The 25,869-nt window shown below is 36.2% G+C and overlaps 1 protein-coding gene across 1 annotated transcript in view; it reads left to right on the forward strand.

The window, feature by feature from the left end:
• Positions 1-25,869, forward strand: part of LOC124640026 (nephrin-like) — a 281,934-nt gene that overhangs the window by 110,578 nt on the left and 145,487 nt on the right. Inside the window, exon 4 of the mRNA XM_047177607.1 lies at positions 13,203-13,425. Within this exon, the coding sequence (XP_047033563.1) occupies positions 13,308-13,425 (118 nt within the window). The 5' untranslated portion in view covers positions 13,203-13,307. The remainder of the gene's footprint in view (positions 1-13,202; positions 13,426-25,869) is intronic.

A 25,869-nucleotide genomic window follows, 5' to 3' on the forward strand; every position in this document is an offset into this window, starting at 1 on the left:
TATCATCATACTTTGACTCCCTAATAAGATTCGGCATTGAAATGTAAATCCACCCAAAAGACGGATGTCAAAGTCCATATTTCTATCAAACCACAATGAAAACACATAAAGATACTATCTTGAAACTCAGCCATATTCGGCCAAAACTTTACCTCGGTCCACGGAGTAAGGAAAAACGAGCGGAGATGCCATAATACAAGTAGGTCAATCGCTTCTTCTAGGCCAAAAACTTACTTTTAGCATATATAATACAGTTACAAGAGAACTAACGGGGTGTTCAGATTCTTTGAGACATCTATCAACGATTTTTTGACATTACAAAAAAATGATTTGGTCTAGACGGCGTACCTGGGCGAAAACAGTAATGTTCCTCGTCCCCCGCACACCCGCACTCTCTCTTAGGAGATTTTCCGTTATGGCACCTCCGCTAGTCATTTTGTTCTCCATAGCTCAGTACCATTATCGGGGCCATCGGTATATCATCTTCTAACATAATAAAACATGTTGGAGAATAAGGGGCACCCCATAAAAACGCCATAAACCCATTCAAGTTTCGTAGTAACTTCAAAGCTGTGTTGGGCATTAGTCGAACGAAGTAATTTACGCTTTTTTTATACCCCACTTGAATCGCAATGACAATGGACGCCGTATTTGCTGAAGATTTAAGATTATAGACTTGGTTGAATTGTTATGGCTGTGATACGTTTTTGGTGGTGAAAATTGGATATTTTTGGAACAGTTTTTAATGTCTGTTTGGGTGAGTTAACTGGTGAAATTGCTGGGGATTGAAAGTGCATTGTAATCTTTCTCCAAGTGAGTTTATTTTTACTTATAAATGTAATTATCATACAAGAATGCGCACGTAAATTTTGGTTTGCCTGGGAATCCGCGACAAATTTCATTGTTTTTATTGGATTACCTATTAATGCTGATATAATACCTGATCTAGCAAGAGTATTAGATAGATCGATAGCAAATAATACACCGATAGAAATTAAATATAATTGCAAAATTCGTGAATTCATATTTCATAGCGCCAATAGATAAAATACATAGCTGTAAACTTATGCCAGAATTTCGAAATTCCAGGTCAGAGTTGTAATTAAGTTTTCCTGTCCGTTAAATTAAGTTTGAAAATTGCTGTTAGATTTTATTTTATACTTGGGAGCTATTAACTGCTGATTGAATTTTCATGTAGCTTGTAGTTCGAACTGAATTCACTATTGCTGAGTGTCGTAAGAATTTGTTTTATAGTGTTTGCACTAGTAATTTCGATTTAACTTTGAACTGAAATTTTAATTTACATATTTAAGCATATAAGTTAAAGAACTGAAGATTTAGTTTATTATTAAGTAATTTATAATTTGAAAGTGATGTTAGCATAATATCAGATAATGATCTACATGAATATCTATCAAAGGCACACACTATCTTATCTTCTATTTTTTCGTTATTCTGAGAACACTAAAGGGTCTTGTTGAAAGCTTTCTTTGACGGCTGGTCTCAAATCTATCGATCTTACAGCCCTGAGGAGGTAAATCCTGGCCCTTATTCCTTTCCTTTCACAACTATCAACATTGTTAGAATCTGCTGCAAAGCTGTCTGTCTGTTGTCGATGCTAAGTACATTGAAGAGAAGCTTTAGAATATTTATGAGATGTTTATCAGCCAGTCATTTATTTTTTGTATTTTTTATCACTATTCAATACGTCTAGCTTTTAAAGAAGCGTTGAAAAATTACTAAACAATTTTCAAACTATAATTTGATAAAATGTTTTATGAAAGGACTTGTCTAGGTTCGCCTTACATAATAGCTCTCAGATTCGGAAACAAAAATCAATTTGTCCGCGAAGTGAAATAGACAACACGTTTGCTCCATATTTCTTCACAGTATGACAACTTGAAATAACTAACACAATTCCGAAACATAAGGGCAAGCCGTGGACAAAATGTAGTTGATAATAAACGATGTTATCTACCAAATCCTTGAAGTTTGTGCTCACGGTCCGTCGACCCTTTTTCAAGTCGTTTTCTCCCGGGATGGTAATATTTAGTGTTCAATCCGGGATAGCTTTGATTTTTAGGGTTTACTTCGAGTTATCGCTTTTGAGCTGGGTTCTAGTAAAATGCTGTTTATGTCTGGGATTGGAAACTGTATTTACTAGTGGGTGGGGGTTAGTTTTGAATCCCTATTTGAGTGGGGTTGAAAGTATAAGGTTTTAAAAGAAAGTGTAAACAATGTTGATGTTCTGATTCTTGAAACAAGTAAACTAACTCATCTTATACCTGAATTATGTTCAAAATTCAAAAGATCATGCAGTGGGTATGAAAGGCGATAGTTATAATATATAAATGTATTTACTAACTTAAGAGTGTATAATTTGATACGGGTTTTTTTTAGGAAAAAATAAGAACAAGGGGAAGATTAAGTTCTAAAAGAGAAAGCAACCAACGAACATGCAACTTTAATACGAAAAACCTTTTACGTAGCTCCTAGAGAACAACATAATGATATTTGGCAGCAAACACTAATAAAAGTGACCGTTACAATGTTTAGTAGTGCCAAAGTCTGGTCTGTGCCAAACTTAGTCCTCTTCCAGTCTATTTAGTCCAAAATTAACTTGTAGCTGTTTGGTCTTTGGAGCATCGTTCCTAACGTTTAGATGAGTTTAAAGTTTCTTTATAGCTTTAAAAGTGTTTACTAAACGATAATGTTTTTTTACGAGATTATCTTGATTCAGATCATCGTGTGATTACAATTTGAAAATACCCAAAACACGAAATCTGATACGAAATTTTCAAGTCAATCTACAAATCCAACATTCCAATCTCAGGTACAAACGAAATAGCGAAAAACATTAACCGTCCGTGTGCCCAAGGTAAATGTAATTCACAGGGCAGACGACCTCAAGCAAGATTAAAAAACTTTTCTGCCCTACCCCGTGGTTTTGCGAGGGCAAAAAAAATATTAATGAAATTTCACGAAACCGAGGCTGACCGAAAGGAGGGAAACTTCATCAAAGTATTTTCTCTGTTGCGGATAGGCAATTAAGAAATTCAATTTTGAGATACCGTATCGGTTTCTGAGTACCTAAGTGTCTGAAGGGTTAATGGTTGTCATCGGATCATTTAGGAGTCAATTTTGTTTAAGTGGTATCGGATACGTTTTGACGTCGATCTGATTGGAAGAGGGAATTACGTCAATATTAATTACGAAGTGTTTGGTCACCGTTAGTGTACCTCTTAGTAGTTGAATCGCAAAGAAAACTGCTGTAGTTTATTTTATGAACGATTTAATTCGTCTTTAATCAACTATTTACACTTGACCATAGAATGTAGAATAATAAAGAAATATAAGAATGCTTACATACTTTTATAGGCAGAAAAAGGTTCCGTAAAAAATCCATTGGATCTTATATGATAAAATTAATCATACCAAATTCCTCCTACATAAAAAGAAGAGAATGCCTACCACAAAATTTTATCTCATAATCCTTACTATTAGCACCCAACCTTGCTCAAATTCCTTCCCATAAGCATACAACACAAAATAATACTGATAAAGTCGTGCAAAATGATTTAGTGATATAAAAGAGGCTCATATACGTTGAGTGAGAGGGGCATAATTGAAACCGTATGATTTATACGCCGGTACGTATTTTTATCTAGGGCCTTATTTCCAAAGCAAGAGTAAACAATGGTGAAATGGGTGAAATGGATAGAAAATAATGGGTGTAGGGAAGTGTTTTCAGCGCTATAAATGTTCGTGCTTCGCGGAGTTTCTGTTGCACTTAATTGGTTTTTAAATATCGTGTTGTATCACTGCGGTTTGTGTTTTTGATTGATGGCTGTTTTCGACGTTCGTTTTGTTGGGAACCGGCTGTTGTTTTAGCCGGGTTATCGGATCTTGAAAGTATCGTTGTTTGGAAAATGTTGTGTTTTATATTTTCTTCGTTAATTATTTAATTATGGTACGTTATTGTTTAATTGGAGTGCTATAGCTAATAATGCATGAAAATTGAAAATATTTGATTCTTGTAGTTTACTAAATGTCCTGCTTTTTGGCGAAACTTGTCATTTATAACTTTATTGATCACTAGCTTCCGCCAGCGGCTTCGCCCGCGTGGTGTGTTAATAAAAAGTAGCCTATGTGTTGATCCAGGGTATCACCTATCTACATACCAAATTTCAATCAAATCAGTCCAGCCGTTTTTGCGTGATTGAATAACAAACATACATCCTTACATTCTCACAAACTTTCACATTTATAATATAAGTAAGATATCTTCGTTTTCAGTTTAATGGCTGAAAAAGTAACACGAAAGATTTGTGACACATTTGCAAATCTCAAGATAAAAATCTCAAGTCATACTTATTTATGATCAATCTATACCCTATCGAAAATTCCTAAACGTGTATGAATATCAAGATAGCATAAAAAATGTCTATGCTAAAACTTTTATGTAACCCTACCTCCGCTCACATCAGCAATGCAGCAATATTTTATATTCCAATCCGCCCAACTCTGAGTATCCAACCGATTCTTATCCCAATTTCCTCAGAACTGATGTAAACACAATGAAAATACCGCATCCATACCGTTCCTCCCCCCTCTCCTCCCGAAAGGGTTCCTGGGCGGAGTCAGTGAATTATGGTCTTTTAAAATCTTTTTTTTTCTTTGTTATCTTTCAGAGTTTTTCGTTGCGATAAAGAAGATTACACCATTTATCTTAGGGTTGACTCTGGAACATTTGTGCATTTTGTATAATTTTATTTTTTCGGGTCTTTTTGGGTTGTAACATTTACTCTCATGTCTGGAAGGTCCTTTTATTGATTGCTTTCGTTTTCAGATGTACGGATCCCTCATATATCTTTATCTGCTTCTGTTATTTTTTGTGTACGATTTGTGTTTACATAGGTACAGAATTTTATATAAGATAAATTTATTGTAGTACCTACGGCCTATTTGTTCTTGTTATCTTTACCTATAGAGCGATTACTGTGTCTAATGTGTATAAATTGCGGGGCTCAGACGACAATTTGTTTTGTTTTTTCTCTATTTTCCTAAAGGCTAAGTAAGTAGTTATTTTATCTTCCATACTTCTTCTATGCACCTTGAAAAATCCATCATCCTTCTTCAGTTTTGACTAAATATACTTTCACGTAAAAATCGAATCACACGTGCCTTCAAGCACCAATACCTACGGCACAGTCTAAACAGTGCTAAAATATCACTTATTCATGAATAAAATTACCCGAAGCAAATAAACAGGGCTCGTGTCCAAGTATGTAAAGACAACCAGTTAAAACAACCAGCTTAATAAGATCCCTCAGTGAAAGCAAAGCACGGTATAAGGCGGGTCAATTTTTGTTGGATGGTTGGCTATAGATGTTCTGTTGACCGTAGTCACCAACCACATTTCACAGTTGATTTCTCAAAATTTATTTAGCTGACACCTTTTCTGACAGACCATAAACACGCTACTGCCACTAAAAAGCCGATCTCAAGTATATAATTCCCAAACACGAATGTATTAATTATTCATACATTAATAGACTGTACTAACATCTCAGCCAGTAGTGTTTCCTCGACGGTAAAATAACATTGTGCCGAATAATTACGTAATAAATTATGTATGAACGTGAATAATTTCACGTTTACGTGGACGATGTGATGTTAGGGATACCTATTATTTTGGTTGTGTTTTAATTGTTTGGGATGAGAGTAAACATTTATGGGTAATGTATGGTACGGTTAAGTGGGGAGAAAAGATAGAATGGGGTTTTAGGGAGAATGTATTTTTAGCTTGTTTTTTAAGGCTTGTCTTAAAAATCACTGGACCTATAAATCAACCTCTTCATCTTTCAAGTTATTTAAATTAGTTAAAACTTATTCATAGTTCAAACCAAATGGCTCTTTAAGTCTTCATTCCATCTTAAAGCTCCACGCCGTTCATATTGATATTTAATTTAACAAAAAATATCTAGCCGAAGTTTTAGAATATTCTAGAAACAAATCCTTTGAAACTTTCGCCTCAAGTCCCACGAAGTCAAAATCTAATAAAAACTAAAATACTCTTAAACTAATGTTATAACAAGCAACAAGTTACGAAACTAATTCTAGGCTAAAACGTTTTTAATTTTGTATACATTTATAAAATGTTTAAAGAAAAAATAGTAGCTTTTTCGTAATTTTAGGCCTTTTCATTTTAGTGCCACTAATCTTTTGTCTTGCTAATAAGATCACAATACCTACTGTAAGGTGGTCCAATAGATGTATCGAATACAGTGTAAGACTTATTACGGTTAAATAAACGTCTAAATACTAATAGAGTCAATAAAAAAAAAATATCTCCAGTACATATTTCTTTACTTTAAATCAACAATCAACATTAAACTCCCATAAAAGATTATCATCACACTACCGTTCGGTATCTTACTTAGAGCATTAAACCTACCGGAACCGGAACCGAAACCGACAGGTACTGAAACATTCAATTTAAAATGCAGTAGGTACATTGCCTGATTGAAAATTTTTTAGGTAAGACTCAAAGTTAAGTACTACTGAGTATCTCGCAAATGTTTGCTTATTTAAGATGGGGCAAGGTACGACACGGAGACAGGGCGAAATTAACAAACAGAAGCATACGTTGACATACACATAAGCATATACGAGCTCTCATGACATGCCATAGGGCAGGGCACGACAACTGCTTCTCCTGTTGGTGAAGTTATCTAAGATATCTTACATCTTTCCTACCAGAAGGTCAACCATTTCCTCACTGACCCACAAACTTTCAACTGGTTTGGATGTCCAACATATGCTCTTAGATAGCGAATGAGCTATAAATATTATCAGCTGATTATATTCTGCTGTATTAGGTTAATTTTCTTTTAAAGATTAGTGTGGATTTTAGTAGAAAGTTGGCTTTGTGTAGAATTGGTTTTAGATTATCTTTTTCATTATATGCCTCGCGTTTTTCATCGATTTTAGAGTCACTTTCTATCTAACTGGTTTCATCTCTATATCAGTATTTTACGTACGCATTTCTCATCGATATTATGGTTACTTTCTATGAACTGCTTACTGCTAAAAATCAATGTTTTACATAAAGTAACTATAAATTGTATTGACCGTCAGAGGCCGTCTAATGATACTAGGCTATAGTTTAAACTGTATACATATTATGTTCATACAAAGGTCACCCATCCGCGTATTGAACGTATCATGTGTAGCTTAACTTCCATCATTGACCTAGCAAATAGCAATCTTATCGTTCCCTGAAGTACAAAATTACTCCAGATCAAATTCCAAACTACACAATTATTATTTATACTGTTCTACATAATGGATTAAGTTAAAAGCTTTACCTATAGGTTACAATAACTTACGTGGTATAAATAACAATTAGTAGTACTTCAATGTTTGCGTAACCTTACGACTGATTAATATCCGAATTGAAAGTTTAAGACGTAGGGATTCGGTGTGAAATAACAACATAGGTAATACATTAGTTTGTAGAAGATTGAAGAAAGGCCAATTTAACTGACATGAGAGTGGAATATTTTAACAGTTAAGCGTCATGTGTATCTTATTTTTTACTATTAAGCTTCTCTCTTATATTCACTTTTTATTGTCGTGAAACCTACCTCTTGTCCAACCATGCTTCGATAAACTGTCGTTTTAGGTACCAAATTGCCAAATGAAATGTTCTCGTTAGAGTGAAATGTACACCTTTGAATATTGGAGATATTAATTTACTGTAAACAGTTGCTTTCCTAAATGGAACGTTTATCTTGCAGTTAAACTGGGCCTTACAGGACTTGAATGTAAACTGAATTCTTTATTCCAGACTGATGGATTAGTAAAGCCATGAAGGGAAAGATTGAGTGTTTGTTTTTTGCCTGTCACTTATTCTTCTAAAATGTAATAGGTTTCTAATAGATTAATTATTAGCAGTACGATGGCATTTTACACTAGGTAATCCTAAGCGATAAACTGTATACAATATTTTTTTCCGTATGATAAAAACTTACATGCGTCCTATATTTTCTCATACATTAACTTCCTCTTTTACTAAGCTATATTTTCCAAATTCTGCCTTATGTTTACTCTCCAAATCTTTGACGCCGTCCAGTCTAAACAAGCACAATACAGCTACATCTCTGCCCACCCATTTTCAGTAACGTCAGCATTTCGTGAAACAGGAACATAAATAGAACACAGCTGAAACAATAATGTATTCGACGACGTCTGTTTTACTACATTTTGCATACATTATGTCTGTGTATTTATGTCTAGTTGGGACTTAAGTATAGCACGTTATATCTTATGTGTATGGTATGAATATATTATTGTTATGTAAAGTATATGGTGATAATTTTATAGCGATCTATCTATATACCTACTAATATGTGGCTGGAAAAGTTTAGATGTTTGCCTGAACGCACCAATCGCAGAACTACTGTACCGATTTTAAAAACTGTCTGTTTAAAATAGCCCATTTACAGGGGAAGGCTATAAGCTAATTTTTATCTGGAGTAGTTGTTACGGGATGCGGGTGGAACCGCTGGCAGAAGCTAGTTGTTCATAATACTTGATAAGTCTATGTTGGTTATCAGAAGCCCAACAAACGTGCGTAGGAGTACAAACTGTCAACACTGCATTTGATCAGATACAAACATCTGTAGACGTAGGTGTATCACTGCATATCATATTAATACAACATTCTTAGATAATAACTTTGATATGTCTTGATATAGGGATAGTCAGTTGTCCATTTTTGAAGCAATATAATGCTTAAATAGTAACTCATGTCGGTGAACTAGCTTAAAAAAAGATTTACAACGATTGCTATCAGTACAGCTATAAACCATTAACTAAATATCGTGAGCAAACTACATGAACCAATCTACTAGCTTCACTATAACATTTGTATGAATATCCATTAACCATGTTCGACAAAATCGCTCACGAATTCAGCCTTAAGCATCTCTTAAACTTTCACTTCCACTATCATAAACGCTACCTCGGAAATGTTGAGAAATTTAATACACCCCAAAATCGTTTAAAATGGGTCATTTCAATACCTGACCTAGTTACGATAAATAGGTTCCAAAACGACAACCTGATTCAGGATACTAATACCTTTTACTAAAGCAATAAAGTCTACATTCCTATTACACCACAACTAACTGAAATCATAAACCACATAATATTATAACCATTTTCCTAAACCAGGTATCCTAAAATAATATATTTTTACGAGAACTACCATACGATTCTGAACGAAATACTTAATATAAGTTAGTCGTTTTATATCAGGAGTTTATTGTACGTAAAATTGAGCCGGACCAAGCCATAAAAATGATTTAGGCTATGTTGGCTTAATTTTACAATAGGTATAAGCGATTACGCTGAGTTCCAAACATTTTGGTATGAAACCCTTAATTTAAGTAAAAATATCGCGCAGTAAATCATTTAAAAGGCTTTTAAATTAATATGTATGCCGCCATTGTAAGGGCTGTTTCAATGTTGAGCGACGCGATAGCTTCGGAGAGCGATATTTTATTACCTCATGCATATTGAATGGGCTGAAATGTTTTGTGCCATGATTTAATCTGAATTAAGATTAATGTTGATATTTTTACTTTATATTGAAATCTTGTTTCGGGCTTTAATTAATCTGTGGTTTAATTAAACCATTAATATTGAATCACATTTAAAACCATTTCGGTATTTCTGACTATTTCAGATTGTCATTTATTTCTGTAAAACAAAGCCGTCTTTACGCAGCCGATTACAGTGGAAATCTTTTGGCATGAAAATTCAGCCATTCCTACTAATATTAAAAAGCTCTGTCTTTTGCGCTTTGACTACAAAACTACTAAAACTAATTAAATGTGGTACAAAAAATTGAAAAGGACATGGGCTACTTTTACATGGGTGTAGGATAATTCCATCCGGACGCGGGTCCGCTTGGAGCGACTAGTTGTTCAAGATGATTTTAAGCGAACTTAAATTTATTATTGCAGCTTAGATAAACAATTGAAAGCATAGGACACCTTGTGTCTTTAGAATATCTTACACTACGTCACCAGCACAATCCTTACACTGCCTTGCAAAATTCGCCCCAACCGCCCCCTGAATAAGAATGAACTTTTTGCTCCCCATTGTAATGTCAGCTAACATTATTCGGTTTCTTCAGTAGAAACTGCTTTAAATTTCAAATATCACTTACCTATGTTAAGAGTTTATTAAGTTAATATTAAATTACTTTGTACTGCTTTAATCGTGGAAATGGAATATGAAAATTTATTAACACTTGTTTTACTCAGTTGGTTTTATGAAGTTCTGAATTTTATGCCTTGAGGTGTAAAAAGAGGTTGGTTAGCGAATATTGGGATGATTGATGTGCTTATTACTTGGCATTTGAGATTTTATATTTCTTGAATTAGTATAAAATTGTTTACTTGTGGTATCATATAAATTTTTGCAAAATAGGCTGTTGTAATATATTTTAATCAGATGTTATATGACACTTGCCAAATTAGGGCGGTAGAGATCTTGCTCTAATAAATCCAAAACTCCAATACATGTGCGAAATAAGCGAAAATTTTACACCGCATGTCACAAAAACACACATAAGAACCTGGAATAACATAGACGTACAAAAAATACTACTATCACTTTTGCCGCAGTTCTATGCTCAGCAAAACCTAACAAACAAGAATGTAACTTATGTTTAAGATATATATCTTTTCCGAAGTCAAAAAACCCTGAAAGTTCAATTTACGAAAAGGACTCCGTTAACGTGTCTAGACCTTACAGTAATTTAAAGGCACACTTTCTTTATTATATTCGGACCCTCAACTCATTAGTTCGCAAAAAAATATAGGGCGTGTAACAGACTAAATGACAAGGGTATCCTCCTGTACCCTGTACCCATCTCAAATGTACAGGGTTACCCAATGTGTATTCTGTTTTCCCAGTTTTTTTTTTTTAATAATCACCCAAAAAAGACACAACTGAAATGTCTTGAGAACTTTTCCCTGAAGAAATCAAAACCTGGTAAACAACAAAAAATACATACTTAATCAATAAATTGTTAACCCACAAACCGACTTCCAAAAAAACGAGGGAGTTTGTTTGCCGGATTTAGAATTAGAATTTAGAACAAGCACAGCAAAAACAAAGCAAATTGTTTACCGATTTCTAGAGTTATATATCAGAAATCTATTTTTTTCACTTGTCAGTGTTTTTTGAAGACATTCGTTTAAAGGTTTTGTTATTTGTTTTTCCAAAATGTTATAACGAAATATTTTAACGTGTCTACTGGTAACCCTGGGAGGTGAGTGGTCAGAATACAAATGTAGAGCTGAGAAGACTCAGCGTACTCCAACGACTTCATTTGGAGTTTACACGGAATATTTACATGTTTTGACATTGGACTGTGCTAATAATAATATTATGAAGTTTCGGATTTTAATATCTTTATTTCTGTTACATTTAAATTAAGTTGTAGAAATTTTATTTTTATTCCTGAAGAAAGAACATCTACAGAGAGGTAGGTATGGGTAATTTTTATAAGATTCGACATCAAATAAGAATACGAATTGAAGAATACTGAATTCATCACATAGGTATATTTTCAGAGTCGAGTGAATTACATTATTTAAGTATCCGCCATTACTCATTACATTTTTGAGCAGAATTGTAAATCCCCTCGTATAATTTTCAACACATTTACGACGATACGGACTCATGTTTATGTAAATAAATCTGTTTTCCTTATAGGCACAACACATATAGAAAATAGGAACTTATTAGAATTAAGAGGAACTTCATACATCAAATTCAATAATTTAATCAATAAACAATATAAGTATAGACTGTTGTGTATAAGGACCAAATACAAATCTATTAGCGGCAATCTCATCAGTGTACTGAACTGTTTGTCGTGCCAAATTCCATGGTAAGCTTCGAAACGGGCAGAATAATCAATCACTATGGCAACCCATCCGTCTCCCACCAATTTGTGGGGAGATACGTAGCTGAAATGACTCCACAACCGAAATTAAGGGAAATCTTGAAAAACATTATTGATTTTATTATGTATTGGCAATTTTTTCATTGGCAAGTTAGTATAATACTACCTAGTCTCTATTAAAAGTAATATACCGCATTTAAAAACCACACCCATCGAGTTTCAATCTCTAAAAGGGCGAAATTAGAGTGACGTTCGCGTTAGTAAAACTAGCAAGAATAGTTGTTAAGTGACAATCACTTGTAAATGTCAACACATCACATCACCTTCAGAAAGGAATTTTTTTCAACCCCATTGAAACGCCATGGATTGAAAACACAAAGGGAAAAAATCCCAACTCATTCTTACCGTTCTATAAACTTAATTTGTATATCATCCTTACAAAATATTTAAAAACAGAAAACGGTTGATCAGTTTCTTAGTCTTATAGAAAAATTGCTGATAAGATCAACATGTTTGCAGAGAATTGATAAAAACATTCTTAACCGACCCCAACATGATTGGGAAAAAGACTCGGAGGATGATGATGATGATGATAAAAACATTCTTAATCTTCGATGAAACGTTTATTGTCTACCTATAGCTATTTCTATGTTGGGGTCTGCTTCATAGTACTTATTGTTTTAGCAAGGGTTGAGGAAAACAGTAAAAGGAAATATTACGTAACCCCCATTGCGAAGTTTTAAAAACTTGAAATTTTGAGTTATTACTGTTCCGTGTTGGGTTTCCTGCTTGTTATTTTTTTCCTGTTCAATATTTTTGTAGGATTCAATTTGCTACGATTTATATAAGAGTTGCGAAAGTTACTTGAAAAAATCAACCATTAGCGAGTTGTTACGCTGTTGAAATATTGTCACGTTTATCGAGGGAAGGGAACATACTTTTTTTTGAAAGAGGGATTGCACAATCAGATCGCAAACTTTTGTTTTATCGAAAAATTTAGTTAAAGCTCATTTATTGTTTTTAAATAATTTTTGTTTTCTCCCTTTAAACAAATTAAAATAAATAACTTAAGAATCTATATTATAACATCCCAATAAATGCACCAAGAATAGCCTACCTAATCTTCAAGCAATTAATTTTAGAGGTTTTTGACACCAATTACCATTTTTCTTGTTAAAATTAAAACTAATAACAAAATCGTCTCCTTTTGCAGGTAATCACGAAACCCAAAAGTGACAAGTGCCAGTGCAGTGCAGTGTAGTGAGCGATATGCTAGAGTGAGTCGGGCCAGTCGGGGCCAAACCAGGCCACTTAGGCCATGACCAGGCCGAGGCTCAAATGCGCCGCTTGGGCCTGGCTGGCGGTCCTTGCGGCCTTCGGCAGAACCACCGCTTATACTGATACTGAGGAGTTCTTGAGTGATCTGGATAAACCAGGTGAGTTTTACAATGTATTATAGGGTAGTAAGTGTTTATAGTATGTATGGTATACCGGTGAGACACTTTCAATCTCGAAATTAAGCAGTCACCCAGATTTGAATCAAAGAGACTGGTAGTGATGTTACTATAAGTAATTTGAAAATAGCCGTTGTCTGTAAAAAAGTGACAACAAACTGTCTTTACTGAAAAACTGTTTTACATAAGTCATTTTGATAAGAATATCTATGTCCTTCGAATTCTCACACCTAGTACCTACCTATTTAATAATTTAAAATAAAACATTTGTTTGTAATTTTCCTACTCATAGATTGCATAACTTTTTCGTATTACAACTGAATTCTGTCTAGTTTACTAAGTACCTACTTCTTCATTTATGGTCAGAGTAGGTACTTATCTCGGCCATTGCTCTCTAACTAATTAACTCCCCACCTTCAACCACGACAGCTGCAACATCATAATTACAACAATTTCCCAAAAACCCACTTATCAATAAACTATTCACATGAGAAATAAACACATAAACTACATTTACACTAAAATGTAAACATTAAAACAAAACATTTACGACGATCTAAATAAACAGAAATAGTAACATTTCATTAGTTCCCACAAAATTCAAATAATTTCGATTAGATGCTCGCTTTTTAATTATCTTTGGTTCACGTAACCCAAATAATATAATGTAGGCAGTTCAAACTGGTTTCGACACAAGATAGATGTTGCATTGAACGAAATTTATTTTCTTAGAACAAAAATGTTGGTAGAAATGTACATGGTTCATCTATCAACTAACCTCTTTCTTTCTATTCTATTCTATTTTTGTATATGGCAATCCGTGTCGATGTCAATTTCGACGATTCTGCCAATGACAAGTGGGATGAGAAGCAAGAAGTGCTTTTAATTAAAATAAATTTAAATATATATATATATTGATTTAAGATGGTGCTGTGGCCGATCTTGTGTAACTTAATGTGTTAGTAGGACGGCACTGAAACAAACAGAAATATATTTACATATATAAAAACAACAACAAAATGTTAGTAACACATAACATATAATATATACCACAACCATACAAACTGTGGCCTAAATATAGGCCACAATTTATAATTTAATATTGTTTTGATTAATGAACATCAACAGCATCTGGAGCAGTTCTGGACAGGAGTGGGATAGGAGGGAACGGAAGTTAGTCGGGAGAGGAATTTTAAGTTTTTGGAGACGACCATATAAATCAAAGGATGAGTTGATAGGACAGTCAAAAAATATATGGTCCAGGGTACCTTCATCCAGTCCACACTCGCAGAGGGATGAATCCTGCACCCGAATTTTGCGCAGAAAGACCGGTGTACAGCAGTGACCTAACCGAATTCTGCACATGACTGAAATTACCCGTTTAGGGTATCTTTTGAAATTTGAAAACCACGGTTTTGGTTTTACAACCGGTTGAATGGCGAAATAAGAGCTACCCTTCCTTTTGCCTGAGATGTTCCACCATTCCTGCCACGAGGTCTCAAGACTCAATTTAGGGAGGTTTAGCAGGTCATGCCCTTGAAGGGAGAAGTGTGCAAGATCAGCGGACTCAGATGAACACGCATCTTTGGCCAATGCATCGGCACATTCATTGCCCGCTATACCGCAGTGGCTAGGGATCCAGACTAAGTGTACTTCTTTCTCTTGCCTAGTGCAGGAGAAAAGGGACTTTTTAATATCCAGGACAATAGGACAATGGAGTTTAGTTCTAAAGGGATTCTGGGATATGGCTTGGAGACAGCTAAGGGAGTCAGTAAAGATAACTCCACAGCTAATCTCATGGGACTCTATAAAACGACAAGCTTCCAATAGTGCCACACACTCGCCTGTAAATACTGAAGACTCCTTCGGACATCTGAATTTCAAAATTATTTTAGAGTTCTGATAGTAAACCGCGGCTCCAGTACAGCCACCATTTGATTTGGAAGCATCCGTGAAGAACTTTTGAAACCCAATCCATCGTTCACCCAAAACCGCATTAAAGGCCGAATTTGCAGATGGGGAGTTTTTGGATATGCCAATGTTATAGAATATTTTAGGGGTGAAGCAAAGTACTTCATAAGGGTAATTAAATAAAGGAAGTCTGGGATGTGGAGCAATGGGGGATTCTAAATTTTGAAAAAACCGATATGCTTTTAGGAATAGGGGGATTTCTTTGTGTTCCCAATATTTGGAGCTGTGACAAAGAGTGTCAAGCTCTCTGAGTTTTGGGATGAGGGGGTGAGATGACTTGGGAATAACCCTGGATAGGAAACGGGAAGCGAGGTACTGACGTCTCAGGGCTAAAGGAGGTTCAGCGCATTCGACCTGCAAGGCGTTAATAGGCGACGACTTCATGCAACCTGAGATGATTCGAAGGCATTGAGACTGAATCCTATCTAAACCGGCCAAGGCACCTTTGTTGCTTGGAATCACCAAGTGTGACCCATAGTCCAGGATACTGCGGACTAAGGCATTGTAGACCAGTTTCATAGTGAAGGGATGGGCCCCCCACCAGACACCAGCGAGAGCTTTTAGGATGGAGATTGCTCTTTCGCATCTTTTGATCAAATAATTAAAGTGGTGAATCCCGGATAATTTTGAGTCTAAGAAAACGCCTAAAAATTTTGATTTGTTACCTATGGGAATATCTTGTCCTTGAATGTTAACTGAGACCTGAGGGATCAGTCGTTTTCGGGAAAAAATCACTACCGAGCTTTTTGGGGCGGATAACGAGAGACCATGGTCCAAAAGCCATGTGTGCAGAGAGTCCAGGGAGAGACAGAGAGATGAGGCAGCGTCCGTAATAGATGGATTAACTACATACAACACTAGATCGTCAGCGTATTGTAAAAGGTGGCAGTCAGCATTAAGGCAGGAGCCAATGTCTGCTGTATACAGGTTGTATAGTAGGGGGCTTAGAACTGAGCCTTGGGGAAGGCCCTTCCACGTCTGTCTCACCTCAAATACCTCCCCCTGCACTCTGAGCATCAAAGAGCGAGACATGAGGAGTGCGCATATACATTGTACCATCTTACCCGGAATCCTCAGCTGTTGCAATTTTTGCCTGAGAACTGGAAGAAGGACGCTGTCGTATGCGGAAGAGATGTCAAGGAAAGTGGCTACAGCGGATTCATTTTTGGAAAAGGCTGTACGGATATCAGTAACCAAAATTGCCACACTGTCCATGGTGCTAAGCCCCTTTCTAAAGCCAAACTGACTACTCGGCAGTAGATCCCTAGACTCCACCAACCACTCAAGTCTATTTTTAATTAAATGTTCCAATATCTTGGCCAACACTGAGGACAAAGCAATTGGTCTAAGGCCATTCGGATCATCAGCAGTCTTGCCGGGCTTCAAAAGGGGAATTACTATCTGAGCTTTCCACTGTTCAGGAACCCAACCAAATTGATAGCAATAATTTATTATTCCTAAAAAATATTTTTTTGCTTCAAAACCAAAATGAACTGCAAATGAGTACGGTATGCCGTCTATGCCTGGGGCGGAATCCCTAACATGACGTAATACCGTATCAAGTTCCTCTAACGAAAATGGTTCATTCATAGGATCATCCACAATATTTACAGGCGGGAGCAGAAGTTCTGAGGAAGAAGGAACATAGGCTGGAGCTATTTTGTCAAAAAAGGATTCAGCAGTTTCTCTCGAGATAGGGGAAGAGATAGATGGGGAGCAGCCTCGCCTGAAACGATTAATGCTCTTCCAAACTGCTGAAATGGGAGTGGAAGGGGATAGAGAAGTGCAAAACTTAACCCAACCGCGGCGTTTCTTCTTGCGAAGAAGCCGCCGAGATTGAGCTAACACTCGTCTGTACCGTATAAGATTGTCGCTATTCATCGCATCATTGTACTGTTTTTCGGCCTCTTTTCTTTCTTTAATAACCGATGTGCATTCTTGATCCCACCACGGGGGTGACGGGATTTTATTTCTGGCACAGTTGCGCAACGGAAAGGTAGAGTCTGCGCTTGAGGTAATGGCCGAGATAAAGCCATCGTAGCAGCTCTTAGCATGGCAGTGACCAGAAGAATCTTGAAAACTTGAAGTTAAATTTGGAAGCATACTAATTTTCTCCTCCAGTAAAGATGCAAACCTCGACCAATCAGGTTTGGACAAGTTGTACTTCAATAGTGGAGGAGACGTTTTCTCTAAAAAGGTTTTATTAATTAAAGTTACAACAATGGGGTAATGGTCGCTACCATGCGTCAGAGTAGTACATTCCCAATGAATTGATGCCGCCAACTCTACTGAACAGAATGTGAGGTCTACACAACTCTTTTGCTGTCCTGGAAGGGATCTACGAGTAGGGCTACCATCATTTAAGATGCAAAGGTCAAAATCATCCAAGATTTCTACTAAACCTTCCCCAAACGAATCACAACGATTGGAACCCCATCTAAAGTGGTGACAGTTGAAGTCACCCATGACGAGCACAGGTCCCACTATGTTATTCAAAATGTCCCTAATGGTGGTTAAAAACCTACGCTGAGGATGGGAAATATACACGGATAAAACAGTGATACCCTCAATTCTACACGCAACTATATTCATATCACCATCCAGAACCGGAAGAGTCAAGGTGGAGAGGGGGACACGATTATTAACAAGGAGAGCCGACCCTCCATAGCCATCAGATCTGTCACATCTGAGAATATTAAATAGTGGTATATTAAAACTGAGACTCGGGGTGAGCCAAGTCTCAGCTACAGAGCAAGCCAGAGGCTTGAATTTATTGAGGAGGAATATGAGGTCGTGCTTTTTATGCCACACGCTCCTCACATTCCATTGAAGGAATACTTGGCGAGGCGCCATTTCTAATATTTGATAAAAGGTTAGTTAGTTGGTAGGCAACGTTGGACGGTAATTGGGTATTATTGGTGGATAGAATTGTAGAAAGAAGTTTAATAAGTATATCTATTATTGAGGAAACATTACTATCAATGAATGGGTTATTCAGAGCGCAGCCATCAGGCTGTGAAGGTGCAGGGGAGTTAATAATCTGCTGATGGGCAGCTTTATCATAAGAGGGAGATAGAGGGGCATGGGTCTTTGGCTTAAGGAAAACAGTTTTGCGGTATGACTGAGTGGGGACGGGAATAGCTTTTGCAGCATTAGCATAATTGCGAGAAGTAAGTGGGACAGATTTGCTAGCTTCAGCATATGAAAGGGACTTCTCAGCCATAACCGTCTTAATGGCCTTCTGTCTACCCAACTCGGGGCATGATTTGCTATTTGCAAAATGATTCCCCGAGCAGAGCACACAGAATGCCTCCGCCTCAGAAGTGCTGCAACCATCACCAGGGTGATCATGGCCGCACTTACTGCAGCGAGGCTTGGACCGACACACTAGTTCCACATGACCAAACCTGCAGCACTTACGGCACTGGATGGTGGGATAAACATATTGCTGAACCGGAAGGGAGGTGTAAGAACAAAATACCCTTTGAGGTAATACTTGGCCATCAAAGGTAAGTACACATGTCTCTGTTGCCTTGAATACAGTCACTCCATCAATAACTACTTTCCTGCTTATGCGACGAACTTTCAGGATTTCACCACAACCTGAAGGGACCTGCAAGTATTTTTGGGCTTCCTCTTCATTTAAATCTGTGGGAACACCAGTCACAACACCCATCCTAGTTATATTAAAAGTGGGGATAGAGGCAACATAGCAGTTCTTATGTAAAATGCTGTTGATAATAAATGAGTTTGCATCCTGAGGGGATTTAAACTCTACAGACACACGGTTCCTACCAACTTTTTTAACACCATCACGGACAACATTGGTAATGTTATGTTTTTGTAGGAATATTCCGAAAGTAACAGGGTGTAGAGAGGTACCGGCGTTAGGCTGGGGCTCCAATCGAGAGACATGAACGATAAAAGGTGCCTTATCAGTAGCAGAGTACCTGCTGCGGCCAACTAGGTTTCTTTGTTGTTTTGATGGCGGGGTTGACACGCCAATGTTGGCATCATCTCCGGAGCGTTTCCTGGTATTCGAGGTTGATAGGGTCTGGGAGTCCGCGATGCTGCAAGCAACATCAGCGAGTTGGGAAAGCGGATAGTTGGGGGAAAGTGGAGCATATGCAGAGATGTCGGGAGGATCGGGATCGGGGGGTTTATTTTGATCCATTATGCTTGTAAAAAACTGGTTAGTTACCGAAATAACAACACACCACTGGTAACAAACAAAAAGACAACACACAAACACAAAACTAAGTCACAAAAGTTCACCAAAACACTTAAAACAGTTGAAAATTCTAGGCACACGTGCTAACCAAAGACACTCTGTGGCGAGAATCCCTAACCTCTTTCTTAGAAATTATCTAGGAGTTTCTGTTTTTGATATCTTTGATTTTTGTAGGAAATATTCTCAGAATGGGAATTTTGATGATTATAACAGAGCTGACTTACGTTACAGCGTACTACGTGCGCAAAATATGTCAAAATATCATACCGAAGTACCTAAGAAAAGCGTTTTACAAAATGATCTTATTATAGGGAAATATTAAAACTAAGTATCAAAATATTCATCCGCATCGCTGTCAGCTGGGATCGTGCCCAAAAGGCTGGCTGCATTGCCACGCTGGATGGCAATGCATATCCTTTGACCGAAGTATAGGCCAGCCCTTTGGTCACGAGTGGACTCCACTAATCGCTTACTAGTATAAGCGTAAATCATAAACTATAAAACATCCTAATCGGTGAGCCATTAAAACCCAAGTAGCCATAATCATTACGCGGTGTCCTGCGTGAGCGACAAACGCGACGCTGCGAACGCGACGAACGCGATCAACTCAACGGCATTCCCTACATGCGGCCTATGTGACAGTCTGCGGCGAGACGCGACGTAACGCGCACTTGTTTTGAGGGCGACCAGATGCGACACCCAGAAGCGTAGATTGTTGTGGGACAAAAAACATTAACATTAAAGAAATCGCTTATTAGTACAAATAAGTTGGAAGAATATTGCTGTCTGTACTTTAAATATGAACTTTCAAGCAAATTGTAACATGAATTGTAACACAACTTCTCCATGATTTGAGAAGTAATGACCAAAATCACGTAGGACATTTGTCGCGTATAGCATCGCGTCGCATTACGTCGCCTCGTGTTGCGTCGCGTCGCGTCGCGTTCGTCGCTCACGCAGGACACCGCGTTAGCTACTTAAATAGCCTAACATGCCCTAAAAATACACCGATTTATTATCAAAATCACATGTAACATCTATATTTCGTCAAACACCCACCACTAAGTACTTACGGAGCACAAAATTACAATATTATTATACCGTTCAATCAATCACAAGAACGCGTGGGCGTATGGATAATGACTTTAACCGACTTCCAAAAAGAAGGTTATTTAGCGATAATCATCAATATTCAGTAGTAGTTTAATGTACTATTATAGTTAATACGTAAGTATGGTAATTTTATGACTCATTTAGAAGTTATTGAGAGCTAGTGGAAAAGTAACAGCCGCAGGAGTCGATCGATCATAAAGTTAAGCAACACTTGGAAAGATCAGGTTGTGGATGGGTCACTTGACATCCATAGTGTATTGGAAAGAACTTCAAATTGGTAGGTCTTGTATATCATTTGAACATCTTAAGAGGACGAATTGGAAATTTTGGCGCCAAGGATCTCAATTTTTCTCAGTAAATACAAAACGGATCAAAATACAACTTGGTTACCTGAAAGTTCATGATATAAACCTTATTTTGTTAGACTTCAAAACATGATTAGGTAACTTTTATAACAGAGAAAAATATATCAAACATACCTCTTTTTAAAAAGAGATTCACATATTATGGGCAAACGGGACCGATTTAAGCCTCTTTAAAATTGTGGAAGGAATTTTTATCAAATTATCATTTCTAAATAATAAAATTACAAAACCATTTTGTCGCTTACGACGCTTTAGTTATAAGCTAGCACGCGTATTGTATTCCTCGCCCCGCTCACGTCCCCTCTTGGCGCCTTAGATGCGCGTGCCGGTTATGGAATTATTGTTTACCAATTCGTCGCCTTAAGCAGTCACCACAGGTGATCAGAAGTCAGAAGGTCTATTAACCAGTCTTACCAAGGAGTATTAGGTTGCCTGGATAACTGGGTTGAGGAGGTCAGTGAAGCAGTGGTTCCATGTAAAACACTGTTACTTATCCACGATTTACATAATATTTTACAACCATTAAACACAAAACAATGTGAAACAAAGTTTTGTATGCAAATATTTGCTACAGAGCAATATATTAAATATTCATTTGGACCACAATTGAATACAGAGTTTCATTAAAGAGCTTTTAGTTTTGAGCTCTTAGACTTAACAAGAGCCCTTAGAAATCATAAAAATTTCAGACGAGATATTATTAATTAAATTACGCTATAATGACCTTTTTGTAAAGTGAGTCTGTAGGTATTCGTTATCTCGAAGTAATATTTATATTACTAAGATACAAGCAGCGAGGGATAGAGAAAATAGGAAGGCTTTGGGGGAGGCCTTTGCCCAGCAGTGGGACAGCATAGGCTAATAAAAAGTAAAAAAAAGATTTAGAACTCCCGCACGCTGCAAACTGTCAGTCCGATGGTTAGTCGACAATTTAGTTTGTTTGTGAATCTAATCAAAACGTTTAGTCGCTCTGATATCAGCTGTATACCTGATCGTTGTAATGTGCACACCATTCATCTCCATACTGAATTATGAGCCCGAGCCCGAACAAACTATCAGCCGACTAAAAGTTTGCAGTGTGCAAAAAGTGTATCTTACTATTACTATTATTTTTTATTTAAGTGCCTACTCGTGAACCTAAATTTATGTGAGAAAAGAAAACTATCGTTCAAAATTAAAGACCCGTGTACTTTCTAAGTATAAATAAATCCCATTTTTTCGTAAATAAACAAAGCTAGTTTTCCAGTTCTGTATTTGTAAACGAACAAAAGATTTATTTTCTCTTTTCAATTGAGATAACTACTTCTAGGAAGGACTAAATGGACGTTGGATTTTATTTTTGCTATTTGAAATTCTATGAAAACGTTTTCCTACGTACTAAAAAGTAGAATAGTCGATGTCGTTGTCATTTTGCTTTAACGAGCGAATAACTCTGTAACTATGTATTTTCAATCACTAAATGGGTATTAAATTGTTTATCCAATATTCTAATATTTATTTTACCTAAACTATACTTGTATTTTAAAGCTGGACAATTTGTTTGCTCTAACGCGATTATCTCAGGAAGTTCTGGACCGATTTCAGTCATTCTTCCATTGCCCATTTATCGAGGCCACTACATATAGCCATCCTTTATCCGGGTGCACGGAGTAGTCTCTATAGGACACGAATGAAGCCAATCGAACGCAGCTAGAAAATGGGCTAAATATCACCAGATAGGAATTTCACAGCGAGCGATTTCCTCTGACCTCCGAAGCAATGATATATGAAATGAACTGTATAAATCGATTCAATCTTACTCTTGATTCGATTCGCGTAGGTTCAGTTATGCAATCGATTTCACACAAATTAAAATAGATTTTTCACGTTGAACGATGTAATATGTTACTTAGGGCGGACTTTTGGGTGGTACTTTAAATCGGAAATTTGCTTAAGCACACATGTTAGGAATGAATAGGATGAAGAAATTTATTAGATTTTATCCAATAGAATCTGCCTAGACTTTTCATAACATGGTAGCAATAAGATTTCAGTGTAAATTATTACGCTCATCTTCAGAAGTAGGTATACCTATAGTCAAAACTCTAGAATCAGGAAACACACACTCCCATCAAAAAGAAAGTGAATGTTGTGGTCACGAGAGAGATGACCAATAAACCGACTGACTGACCAATGGTCATCAGTGAACGTGTCATGAAATACCTATATGTTTAAGATATACGCCTTTCTTTATTGGCATTGTAACTCTTCTAGACTTAGAAATTTGTGAAAAGACTATTCCTTCCTATAGTAATATTATAATGCGAAAGTCAACTTCGTTTTCACAAAATTGACGTTTCACGCCTTTAACAGGATGAGCGATATTTTTAATATATCGAGTAAAACCGCAGCAATAGTCTAGCTACAATATAAAACAACACACTCATAGCAGTTATGAACGCAATAGCAGTTAAAGATTGGAATCGCTCGTAAGCAGTAGTTACCCTTATTTATACCCTTACGTAACACAGTGACCCATTTCCCTAAGCGATATGTTATCTTTCCCATCTCATGTACTTTAGTTTATGTATTCAACAACATAAACGTTATTAAGTTATATTGGAAATCTGTTATGAAGTCTGTTTGTGTTATGTAGTAAAATGGTGAGCAGTTTGCTAATATACAAGGGAACCAATTGCTCCTCTCTGCTTATATCTATTTTGTAATTTATCAAAAAGTGCTTCATGATTTTACAAAAGATGTGTAAGTTTTTTGTTTTGTCAATAAAAATTCGATACTCCATCAAATTATTATTCCAAGAAAAAGCAACCCTTAGATCGGAATTCCGATGAATTTTAATTTACATCCAACGAAATGCGATCCCTTTTACCAATAATGCCACAAATCATTTTCAAAATTACCATAAGAAAAAAAGTACAAGAAAAAGTCCCATTATCATTAAAAACAGAATCGCTGACAACCCCATAATGTTTATAATGAGTTATATGTATAGACAAAAACATGGCAACACTCAGTTAGTTATTGTTGCCAGTGAAAAAAATGTTAAACGTAAAGGCGTGTTCAGATACAGTTAGCGGGAATAATTTAATTACTATAAATATTTATATTTGACCGGTACCTAGTGAAATGTGTAGTTAATGGGAAATGCTGTAAATTTTTAATCAAATAGTTGAAAAAGGTCGATTTTGTTTTAATGAATGCAGATTTCTGGGTAATTTGTAAAATAGCTGACATTTAGCCGCTGGCTGTAATACGAAAAGTAGAATACCGAATTTAAAATTCCGTTTTTGTATTTTCTACGTTTACAAAATACACATGTATTTTTATATAAATTCTTTATAACAGAAAAAACAAATAACTCTTCGAATTTTATTCTTAGCACATAATTATGATAATCAAAAGTCTCATATTTTAAGTTTTATTCGAATATTATTTATTTTAATTTTGTGAAATGGACATTATTATTTTTTTTTAATTATCTTACAACATATTATTTATATTTTTAAATATTCGATTATAAAAATTAAAAAAAAAAAAATTAAAAATATAAAAATAGATGGCCATCGATATCGGGCGCAGGGTCCAAGGTATCGGTGGTTAGGGTCCCAGAGACAGAAACCTCCTCACAATACGCACCGTATCAAGGAGTACTGCCTTCTGAATCAATCCCTTGATCCAGCCGCCCAACGAGAGCCTCCTGAGGTGTTGGTCGATGGCAATGGACATTATCATTAACTCAGCAATGTAAACTCCAAAAAGGTTTTTGATTTTTTGGATAATCCAATAAGTTTCGATTTTCTCTGATATAATTCTACTTATAGCCCAATTTGATAAAACAAGCCTTAATCTTGCGAATGACACTTCTCACATCGTATGACATCTGTCTTTGTGCTGCGTCTGTGTTCTGTCTGCGATTACAAGGTTAGAGCAATATCTCATATCTTCAAGTTATTTTCTCGCAATAAATGTGTAATGAAATCGTGTGCGGAGACAAAAATATTGCCATTCGCAGAGGAATGGTTGAAAAAATAAATGAACAATATCTGAGTTCGTAAATCTTGATTGAGAATTAGTATAGATTTATAGCAATGCAATACCAATTTTCATAATACAATATTAAAGTAAAAATAAATGCGAAAAAAAATCCGCTACACCACATATTAACCGATTGTACTAAAAGTAACAACGTATGGTACAAAAAAAAACCTTGAAAGCATAAAAATCCCATAATTATTACTACCCCTTTCGCATTCTATACTTAGGTACCCATTAACCTTGCACAACATACCATCCTACTATACATGTCTGAAAGCGCCCTTACTTCAAATGGTACATTGGTGGTACATCGGTGGTACAGGGCCTCATACATTCCACTGTCATTGTACCAGCTTTTATTAGCTTTTGTCACGCGTTGCATGGGGAATATGCCATGGTTGAGTCGTCGTGTGTTCATGGGTTCTGTAGGTAGGTGACAGGTTTTAAATGAATGGGTATTTTTATTTGTTTAAGCAATATTTATTCTCTAGTTAATCATCTCAGGAGTTGTCTAAGTATTTTTTATTAAGGTTTCGAAATTGACATTTTATTTTTCTATTATAAAAACTTTTTGCAGTCTCAGTTCTTATTTTATTGAGTTCAGACTTTAATTAAACCTTACTGCAGATATGTCAGTCTTTACGAGAGAAATAAAATAAATAAGGCTGTTTCTTTACTTTTATAAATCTGATTCATCCTTCACGCTCTCTA

The sequence above is a fragment of the Helicoverpa zea genome, chromosome 20 (assembly GCF_022581195.2).
Source record: "Helicoverpa zea isolate HzStark_Cry1AcR chromosome 20, ilHelZeax1.1, whole genome shotgun sequence".
NCBI lineage: Eukaryota > Metazoa > Arthropoda > Insecta > Lepidoptera > Noctuidae > Helicoverpa > Helicoverpa zea.